This window comes from Camellia sinensis, chromosome 4 (genome assembly GCF_055761805.1).
Source record: "Camellia sinensis isolate YWXY chromosome 4, ASM5576180v1, whole genome shotgun sequence".
NCBI classification, from domain to species: Eukaryota; Viridiplantae; Streptophyta; class Magnoliopsida; order Ericales; family Theaceae; genus Camellia; species Camellia sinensis.
The window spans coordinates 197,127,863-197,139,305 of record NC_138964.1 but is presented as its reverse complement, the minus strand read 5'-3'; the positions used below and the strand labels follow the sequence as shown (position 1 = coordinate 197,139,305).

The window sequence follows — 11,443 nt, the reverse complement described above, 5'->3', positions numbered from 1 at the left end:
AAGGTTGAATTCAAATGTGATTCTAACCCAAGGCCTCAAATTGTCTTCAATTTCCTAGCCAAATCTTTGTTTGATCTCAATTTCTCTCTACTCTCCCTTTCTCACGTTTGTGTGTGTGTGTGTGAGCTCAAGAGTGTGTGGGTTGAATGCAAGGAAATGAGTTAGTGGGGTCAAAAAGGCTTACTAAGTGATAGGTAAATAAAAGTAATCAAATGGCATAAATTTAATCTAATTTAATCGTTCCAAATCAGATTTCAATTAAACTTACCACAAAATTCTAAAATTCTCAATTAACACATAAGTCAAGTCAATTTCTGAATTGGACGCCAATAAGGCCCTCAATTTGCAAACCGAAGCTAAAATATGAACAGATCTTTTTATGCTAAACAGATACAAACACAGATAATACAACACACACTCATGCAAATTAATTCAGAATCCCTTCTTAATTACTGTTAGGCATAATGAATCATAGATTAGCGTTAATCGGAGTTCGGAGTTGTTACAGTCTTTCCCTCTTAAAGAGTTTGGTCATCCAAACTCACATTACCTTTGTTCTGGAAGAACATCGGGTCCAACGGAAACAAATCCGGATATCTCTTCATCATGTCTTCTTCGGTTTCCCAGGTTGCATAGGTTCCCCTATGATTCTGCCAATCTACCTTCACTAACGGGATTTCTTTGTTTCTTAGTCTTTTAATCTTGCGGTTCACAATTTGAATAGGCCTTTCCTCGTAGGTATAATCATCCTTTAGAAGTACATGGTTGGCTCAATCACATGTAACGAATCCCTCAGATGATCCCGAAGCATAGAGACATGAAAGACATTATGCATATGCCCCATAACCGATGGTAAGGCTACCCGATACGTTACTGGGTTGATTTTCTCTAAAACTTCGTATGGCCCAACATATCTTAGTGCCAACTTACCCTTGACAACAAACCGAGTTTGCCCTTTCATTGGAGTTACTTTAATAAACACATGGTCCCCAACTTCGTACTCCCTATCTCTTCTTCGAACATCAGCATAACTCTTTTGTCGGCTCTATGCGATTTTCAGTCTCTGCTGAATCAGCTTAACATTTTCAGTCATTTCTTGCACAAGTTCTGGTCCCAACAACGGTCTGTCACCTACTTCGGCCCAGCAAATTGGAGATCGGCATTTCTTACCATACAAAGCCTCATAAGGAGCCATTCCGATGCTTGAATGGTAACTGTTGTTATACACAAACTCGTCCAATGGCAAGTAGGTCTCCCAATTCCCCTGAAAGTCTAATACACACATCCTGAGCATATCTTCCAAAGTTTGGTTAGTCTATTCAGTTTGTCCATCTGTCTATGGGTGATAGGCACTACTCAACCTCAGTTCAGTCCCCAAAGCCTATTGCAAACTCTACCAAAATCTTGATACAAACTTTGAGTCCCTGTCAGATACGGTAGATACTGGCACCCCATGTAACCTCACAATCTCATTAATATAAATATTGGCCAATTTGTCAGCATTGTAAATAGATTTAATAGCTAAGAAATGAGCAGACTTAGTTAAACGATCCATAATGACCCAAATAGAATCCATACCTCGGGAAAGTGTGAGGCAAACCCACAATGAAGTCCATGGTAATGTGCTCCAATTTCCATTCTGGTATTGGAAGTGGCCGTAGCAAACCAGCGGGTCGTTGATGTTCAGCTTTAACTTGTTGGCAATGTAGACATCTAGCCACATGATCTGCAATACTCTTCTTCATTCCAGGCCACCAAAAATTTTGTTTCAAATCATGATACATTTTCGTGTTCCCCGAATGCATGGCAAACTTGGTGCTGTGAGCTTCGATCATAACACGCTTTCTCAAGCTAAAGGAATCTGGTACACAGAGTCTATTTTGAAACTTCAACACATTATTCTCAAACATAAACCTCAGCCTCGGCTTTGAGTCAAGCTCTTCCACAATCTTTTTCATATACTTATCTTCGAGTTGTTTCTATTTGATTTCTTCAATGATCGCAGGTTGAACAGAAATAGCAGCTAAAATCCCACCTTGCTCTTGCAAAACAATTACAATCTCATTATTCTCCAGGTCATCTAGCCATTCTTTTTGACTGGACAGCAAACATGACGAATTTCTAATCGACTTCTGGCTCAAGGCGTCAGCTACAGTATTAGTTTTCCCTGGATGATATAGAATTTGCAGATCATAATCCTTGATTAATTCCAACCATCTCCTTTGTCTCATATTCAATTCTTTCTGAGTGAAGAAATATTTAAGGCTTTCATGGTCCGTGTACACTTCACAAGTTGCTTCGTACAGATAATGTCGCCAAATTTTCAGAGCAAATACTACAGTTGCCAGTTCGAGATCATGGGTCGGGTAATTCTTTTCATGAGGACGAAGTTGTCGAGATGTATAGGCAATCACTTTTCCATTTTGCATTAGTACACAACCCAAACCTTTGTAGGATGCATCACTGTAAATCTGAAATCCATCAGTTCCATTGGGCAAGGTCAAAATCGGTGCAGTTACTAACCTGGTTTTCAACTCTTGGAAGGCAGACTCTCTCTGATCATTCCAATCAAATGAAACATTTTTTTGAGTTAGCTGGGTCAATGGCATGGCAAGTTTCGAAAAGTCCTTCACAAATCTTCTGTAGTAACCTGCAAGCCCCAGAAAACTTCTAACTTCTGATACATTGGTTGGTCTTGGCCAGTCAACAATGGCTTCAATTTTCTGTGGGTCCACTGATATACCATCTCGATTGATTACATGGCCCAAAAAGGCTACACTGTCTAGCCAAAACTCACACTTAGATAGTTTTGCATATAATTTCCTTTCTCTCTGAATCTGTAAGGCAGTTCTCAGATGATTCTCATGTTCTTCCCTGTCTTTAGAATAAATCAAAATGTCATCAATAAACACAACAATAAATTCATCAAGATGTTGTTTGAAAACTCTCTTCATTAGGTCCATAAAAGCTGCTGGTGCATTTGTTACCCCAAAAGGCATGACCAAGAATTCATAGTGTCCGTATCTAGTTCTGAATACAGTTTTTTCCACATCCTCAGCTTTTACTTTCAACTGGTGATACCCAGACCTAAGGTCAGTCGTAGAAAACACTTGGGCTTCCTGAAGTTGATCGAACAAATCATCTATTCGGGGCAAAGGGTATTTATTCTTTGATAGTTACCTTGTTCAATTCTCGATAGTCTATGCATAACCTCAAGGATCCATCTTTCTTTTTGAAAAACAGGACTGGAGCACCCCAAGGTGAGGTACTCGAACGGATGAATTTCTTGTCTAAGAGTTCCTGAAGTTGGATTTTCAACACTTTCAATTTAGAAATCGACATCCTATATGGAGTCTTGGAGATGGGTTGTGTTTCAGGTATTACATCGATGGTAAATTCAATTTCCCTATCAACTAGATCCCCAGGTAGATCATTGGGAAGCACATCAGGAAAGTCACAAACCACTGGAATGGTTTCCACACCGGTGCTATCTAAAGATTTAGTTAGTGCACAATACAAGTAGCCTCGACAACCTTTCCTTAACAATTTCTTAGCTTTCATAAACGAAATCAAATATGGTGGAGGAATTACCTCATTCCCAGTAAAACTAAATTCAGGCATACCCGGTGGTCTAAACACAACAGATTTACTTGCACAATCAATAGTAGCACAATATTTAGTCAACCAATCCGTACCCAAGATGCAATCAAAGTGGTCGATATTCAAAGGCAGCAAATCTACGTATAGCATCATTTCACCGATCAAAACATCACATGTCGGATACACATATGCACATGCCATAGAACCCCCAGATGGCGTAGATACAGACAATAAATAATTCATGGATTCTAAGGGTCTAGTTAGTTTCCGAGAAAAAGCGTGCTGTCATGACCTGAACCCACCCCCATGGGTTAAGGACATAACCGGCTAGTAATCCTGAGATTACCTACGGCCTCAAAACCAAATCAGACATAACTCGTCAGAGTAAAGGGGCCAAATGGAAGCAAAATTTAAAATTTTGTCCATAGAGCTGTGCTTATGTAAGGCCCCGGTGTCCCACGTCAGGAATGGAGGGGGCGTTCCTGGGCTATAAAAGTAAAAACCTGGACCCTTATATAGCATCGAGGCCTTTTCCCAAGTGGTGAAATCCCTATTAGAACTCCCTAGTTAAGCGTGCTTAGGCTGGAGTAATTCTAGGATGGGTGACCCACTGGGAAAAACAAATCCGTGTGGGTGTGGCCCAAAGTGGACAATATCAAAGATGTATAAAGGGTCAGGGTGTTACAAATGGTATCAGAGCCGACTCTCCAAAGTACCGAGTGTGGGCCCCTGGCGTCTCTCAGTGCATGTGGGCGGGCTTATAAGCTGGCAGGCTACTGCACGGGGACGTGCAGCCCTGAGGGGGGGTGATTGTAAGGCCCCGGTGTCCCACATCGGGAATGGAGGAGGAGTTCCTGGGCTATAAAAGTAAAAACCTGGACCCTTATATAGCATCGAGGCCTTTTTCCAAGTGGTGAAATCCCTATTAGAACTCCCTAGTTAAGCGTGCTTAGGCTGGAGTAGTTCTAGGATGGGTGACCCACTGGGAAAAACAAATCCGTGTGGGCGTGGCCCAAAGCGGACAATATCGATGATGTGTAAAGGGTCGGGGCGTTACAGCTTACATGGCACGTCATGATAAACCATACATATACATATTAATGACTCACATCGGAAATTACAGCAGCATAAAGTTCTGTACAGACAGGATCATTCAAGCCCAAGTCAACCCATGAAAACTATATACAGACGTATTCAAAGTCCTCGCCAACATGACAAAACATAAATACATAGCAAAAGGGCGAAGATGAGTCTCGTGCGTGAGACGTAAGGGCTGACTCTTCAAAACTTGGTTATTCCATGCAAACTTTACTGAGACTGGGTTTGGACCTCCCTTGGCTCACCTACAGACACATGAATGAGCGTGGGTGAAAGCCCAGTGAATAATATCAAATAAAGAAGTTATACAAACGGTATGTAGAACAACATGCTTCAAACGGCCTTGGGCCCAATTCGTATTTCTATCTAGTATATATATATACCCAAATCTAGGTCAAGTGACTGCGATTCCAAACACATCATACGGCCTCGGGCCCAATTCGTTCATGACATACTGGCCTTTGGCCCATTTATCTTTCATTTATGTCAAACTGGCCTTTAGCCCATTCAGACTTTCGTTCATGACAAACTGGCCTTCGACCCATTCAGACCTTCATTCATGTCAAACTGGCCTTTGGCCCATTTAGATTTTCATTCATGTCAAACTGGCCTTTGGCCCATTCAGACTTTCATTCATGTTAAATTGGACTTTGGCCCATTCAGACTTTTATTCATGTCAAACTTTGTCCACTATTCCCATTAACGGACTTATGAGACTTACACAGAAGTAAGCAATTGGACAAACAACATATTTCAGATATCTTAATTAAGCTATTACTCACATTGATCGGCTGAGTGGTTTGCTCTGGAGCTTGACCTTACACATCACATCACATAACACGTATGGGTCACAAACGATTTAATTCGTTCTTTAATTCACATATTCCTCTTTAGGCTTCTTTCTTACTCTTTTAATTCATTCACAATGCTCGATGCATGCCTAAGAGTATTTAAAAGTGAAAGAGAACATAAAACGAAACGCATAATGCACTTTCAAAATTTCATAAACAGGGGTCCCTGCTCGAGCGGGATTCCCCGCTCGAGCAGACCCATGAGGCCTGCAAAAGTACTAGTTATGTCATATTTATGCTCGAGCGTGAGGTTGGACGCTCGAACTGAAGGCCTCACTACATGGCTCCCCGCTCGAGCATAAACTTCCCTGCTCGAGCGAACATCATGTTGCAGAAAATACTGGAAGCCCGAATTTTACGCTCGAGCAGCGGTTCTCCCGCTCGACCGGACATAAAATTTTCTGGAATTTTCAGAACTTGTTTTTGAGCTTCAACTTGATAATCAAAGGCTTTAAACGCATGATTTTGGCTCAAAATTCACATATACATGTACTAACATGGTACAAACACCAAATTACAACATTATGAAGTCCAATTTCACAAATTAATCACATGCATGTCCCAACTTACATCAAATTCATCTCCAACATAACAAATTCATGCATTCAAACTCATACTCCCATGAATTGTACATGCATGTGGTATATTACCCTCATTCTCAACTTAAATGATGAAGAGATGGTCAAAATATGAGCTTTAATTAAAATTTCACATGGATTATGCTCAAACATGCAAATTCAAGGCAATTCCTCACATGCATGTGCATATAGACTTCCAATTTAACAAAGCCAACTCAATTTCATCATAAACAATTTAATTCATGTTCTTGATCATTATTCAACCTTGAATCCACAAAATTACAAATTAAAATCCATGAATTTACTTACCTAGAGGCTTTAATCTTCCAAACTTTTGCTTAATTCTTGAGTGTAGCTTCAAATTCTTAAGCTTCTTGATCAAACCTTCAATCTCCTACACTCTCCTGCTCTAATTCGACTCTCTCACTCTCTAGAGAGCCAAAATCAGCCAAAATGAAACTTATACAATTTCCCTTAATTATAACTATCAACATTACATATTTGAGCACTAAGTAATTAATTTAATCCATTTAATTTTATTCGAATCAATTTTCAATTAAATTTCACCATAGACTCTAAAAATTATGTCAATCACAATGACACAATCAATTTCAGTTTATGTGGCCGATAGGGCCTTCAATTTAATTTCTAAAGCAGATAATCAAACAGATATTCCTACGATGAACAGATAGAAATTCAAAACCACATATTTTCACATGAATGGCACACAGAATCATATCAAACACATCATCATATTCATATTAAGGACCAGTTAGCATCCTACGGAACAGGGATATCACACATGCGATACAAATGAATGTGTGGAGCCAGAATCAATCAACACATAGGCATTCTGAGCACAAATAGAAAGTATACCTGACACCACAGATTCGGTGTTTTGTACATCACCAGGCACAAGTGTGAACACTCTTCCTTGCCTCAACGTTTCATTGTTAGTATCACCTCTAGCATTGGTCCTTTCGTTCGATCTTGCTGCAGAAACAGACCCGACTGAACTTGTCACAGGACGGCTAACTTCATTGGATCTCATCGGGTAATCCCTAACCATGCGGCCAGTTTTGCCACATCGAAAACACGCGCCTGATGTTCGATAACAAGCACCTTTGTGTTTCCTTCCACAATTGGGGCAATTTGGAGTAGATCCACTACTTTGACTAGAGCTGCTGGAAGACCCTGTATTTCGTTTCTTCGAAAATGACCAGCCCTTCTTAAAATCAAACTCGGTCCTCTTTCCTTTCCATTCGGTCGTCGGAGTTGTAGTTTGCTTCTTAGCTACTATTATGGTTTCGGCCATCAGTGTCCTGTCGAGCACCTCTACATAAGTAGGCAATTTCAGGACACCCACTCGGTCAAATACTTCCAGGTCCAGCCCTCCCTCAAACTTCCGTGCTTTCTTGTAATCAATGTCTACTATGTATGGAGCAAAACGAGCTAGTTCAGTAAACTTAGCTTCATAGTCAACCACAGACATTCTGCCTTGTTTGAGTTCTTGGAATTCAGAAACTTTTCGGTCCTTGAAGCATTGGGAAAAGTACTTGTTGTAGAATATCTCGTTGAATTGTGCCCATGTCATGTCCCTATTGTTATTTCGAACCAACAGCCACCATCTCCGGGCTTCATCTTTTAAGGTATAAGTAGCCAAAAGGACTTTCTGAGTTGCAGAGCATGGAAACACTTCAAATAGCTTTTCCATTTCCAATAACCAGGTTTCTGCCTTCAATGGCTTAATACCACCCCAGAAGGTCGGCAGCTTCATTTTCATAAATTTTTTAGTCAAATTGATGATGTCATTATTGTCCGGTTCAGCTAGTATTGGTGGAGGCGAAGGAGGTAAAGGTTGTTGTCTTTGTTGTTGTGTCATAGCTTCAATCAATGCCGCAAGCATTTGTTCCATTCGGCTCATGCGAGTCTCTGAAGATTCACTCACATCATTTCCCCTCGCATTCTCCACGTTGCTATAGAGACACCAAATGATAATAAACATAGAAATAATCTCATTCATTTTTTTCAATTCATTTACTCAGATTTACACTCAGTTTTCATATCAATTGGGATTACCACACACTCACACATGCAAGTGGAAAGCCCCTAATCCTTACTAGGACATCCTAAGCTCATATGGACCTGTGTGTGCGATAGAACACGTGCTCTGATACCACTCTGTCACGACCCAAACCCACCCCTAAGGGTTTAGCACCGTAATCGGCCAGTAATCATTGGATTACCGAAGGCCTCTAAACAGAATAATATATATAACAGGGGCTGCGGAAGCAAATATACAAAGTTACATAGTCCATAGAGCTGTGCAGATATATATGGGACAGAATATTTGAAACTTTTCATATACATGTTTGCATACATACATATAAGGCATTAAAATACAGTAGCCTTACATCATCTAAGCCACATATACAAGATTACTATGTGTTCGGGCCAGATATAAACATTTCAGAAATACAAAAGTCACATAGACAATAAACTCAGGTAGACCTCAAAAGGGAACCTCCACGGGAGGCGTGATGGCTGGCTGACACCAAAACTCACCAGGCGGCACCTCAGGCCTGGTCACGTGCTTGCTCACCTACATACATATAAATAATACAGTGAGCTAGAGCCCAGTGAATAATAACTAGGTAAAGAGTTTTAATGAATGATGTCCAGCATAGAGTTAGATTTCAAAGTTTATATCACAACGTATTCATGTCGGAAACAAAGTCATAAGCATATTTCAATTGTAAATCAAAGTTGAATTCAGATACACACTCATATTCATATTCAGACTTTCCATAGGATCATACGTGGTACATCCATTAGCCATCATATCAACTTGGTCCTATGACCCAAATGTATAGTCGGTACCGACGACCACAAAGGTCTATATCTTGCACAAGTAGCCATGGTATTGTTACTCCCAGGCAAGGGCCACGTGAATATAGGCCTCGGTATTGTTACCCCCGGGCAAGGGCCATATGAATATAGGCCACAGTATTGTTACCCCTAGGCGTGGGCTACGTGCAGATTGGCCACGGTATTGTTACCCCCGGACGAGGGCCACGTGAACTATGGGTGTCACAAATATAAATATAAATATAAATACATATCAGAAAAATAGACATTCATTCATAATTCGTAAATAGCATTTCAGAAAACAGACCGTATCATATCAATCAGAAAATACTTGTAATTGAACATAACTTTACAGAGTTATTACTCACAATTGGCTTTGGGTGCAGACAAACAAAGCAGATTAATCGAATGGTTCGAGGCATGCGACCTACACGAACCTACATACAAATACACACTTGAATCACACGCTCAAATTATGCATAACTTGTTTTATTTGTTTTGGGTGTGTTTCTAGTCTTTAACCTCATTATAGTGTCTTAAATATGGCCTAGGATTGCCTAGGATGGAAAGAGGATGCCACAATGAACTTGAAAACATTTCTCAAATTTTCGCTGAAAATGGGGTCCACGCTCGAGCAGACATGCAGAAAGTGAAGGTTCGCTCGAGCGTGGATTTACTCGCTCGAGCAGACTGCAAACTTGACAAAACTACTGGATGTATGTTTTCATGCTTGACGAACGCTCGATCCCCGCTCGAGCGTGAGACTCAGATCCTTGCTCGAGCGTAACTTTCCTCGCTCGAGCGGACTGTAAAACATATGAACTTCTAGGTACATGCATTTCACGCTCGAGCATGACTCACGTCGCTCGAGCGGAAGTGCACACACTCAGAGTACTCGCTCGAGCGTGGATCAAGTTTCTGGAATTTCCAGATTTGATCCACAGGTTCAAATTCAACCTCCAAGACATCAAACTCAATTTTCTAGGCCAAAACTTTAGAAAACTCAAAGAGACTCATAAAACAACATGCTCCAAGGATCAATTCAAGAAATCATAGCTCAAAGGCTTGCCATTGTACAAAATTTCAACTTGAAACTCAAGAATAATACATGAACATATCTTGCATGCAATTCTTTGTACCAAAGATTCTCAAAACATGATCAACTATGACAAAATGACATAGAACATGAAGGATTTCCAAAACAAAGCTAGGATCATGACATGCATGCAAGAATCCTTTGGAAAAATAACCTCAAATGCCATGAATTACATATGCATATATGTATTGAGCTTTAATTCTTCAATCTTAGCCTAGTTGCACACCTAACTCTCTTGAATTCACATACTTATTATCATAAATACAAAGTTTAAGAGTATAGTTCTCACCTAAGGTTGAATTCAAGTGTGATTCTAACCCAAGGCCTCAAATTGTCTTCAATTTCCTAGCCAAATCTTTGTTTGAGCTCAATTTCCCTCTACTCTCCCTTTCTCACGTTTGTGTGTGTGTGGGTTGAATGGCAAGGAAATGAGTTAGTGGGGTCAAAAAGGCTCACTAAGTGATAGGTAAACAAAACTAATCAAATGCCATAAATTTAATCTAATTTAATCGTTACAAATCAGATTTCAATTAAACTTATCATAAAATGCTAAAATTCTCAATTAACACATAAGTCAAGTCAATTTCTGAATTGGACGCCGATATGGCCCTCAATTTGCAAACCGAAGCTAAAATATGAATAGATCTTTCTATGCTAAACAGATACAAACACAGATAATGCAACACAAACTCATGCAAATTAATTCAGAATCCCTTCTTAATTACTATTAGGCATAATTAATCATAGATTAGCGTTAATCAGAGTTTGGGGTTATTACAGGTTCATTAGCCGAAGTTCAGATAATATGGACAAAAGAGTGCGAAGTCTCCTTGGCCGACTTGAAAAAGTACTTGACAACAGCTCCAGTTTTGTCAAATCTAATACCTAGAGAAGAATTGTTCTTATACTTGGTAGTTTCAGAATACGCAGTAATTGCGGTAGTAATCCGAGAAGAGAATGGAGAACAAACGGTGGTATACTATGTGAGTAAAATCCTAGCAAGTGCAGAAACCAGGTACTTGCCCCTGAAGAAACTGACATTAGCCCTAGTAATGGCTTCCAAAAAATTGAATCATTACTTCCAAGCCCACAAGATTTTGGTGTTTCCATGTTGCAATATGGAGATCTAACAGGTATAATAACCAAATGAGCAGTGGTGCTGGGTCAATATGACTTGGAATTCAGACCTAGAACAGTGATTAAGGGTCAGGTTCTGGCCGACTCTGTGGTTGAGTTCACCCCAGGTGCCATCCCATGTTGGGCTTCGATAAGCTGCGGATTGGGTTATCCAGGCGAACCAGAGAAAATCTAATTGGGACCTAAGAGCCCCACACCAGTAACACAAAAGAAGG

The 11,443-nt window shown here is 40.2% G+C and overlaps 1 protein-coding gene across 1 annotated transcript; it reads right to left on the bottom strand.

Annotated features, from left to right (window-relative positions):
* Window positions 1-1,979: 1,979 nt before the first annotated feature.
* LOC114263367 (uncharacterized) lies at window positions 1,980-8,150 on the bottom strand. Its single transcript, XM_082923996.1, has 3 exons — window positions 7,004-8,150; window positions 3,276-3,737; window positions 1,980-2,167 (listed from the first exon to the last, which is right to left on the bottom strand). The coding sequence occupies exons 1-3, from the start codon at window positions 8,148-8,150 to the stop codon at window positions 1,980-1,982; spliced, it is 1,797 nt and encodes a 598-aa protein (XP_082780122.1).
* Window positions 8,151-11,443: the final 3,293 nt, after the last annotated feature.

Excerpts from the sequence above, each read along its gene's own strand:
- LOC114263367 (XM_082923996.1), bottom strand. The coding sequence starts at position 8,150 with ATGAATGAGATTATTTCTATGTTTATTATCATTTGGTGTCTCTATAGC. Across the intron at positions 3,738-7,003 it reads CACCGAATCTGTGGTGTCAG|ATTTGCTGCCTTTGAATATC; the intron begins GTATACTTTCTA and ends TGCTATACGTAG. Across the intron at positions 2,168-3,275 it reads CTTAGACAAGAAATTCATCC|GGAAAACTAATACTGTAGCT; the intron begins GTTCGAGTACCT and ends TATATCATCCAG.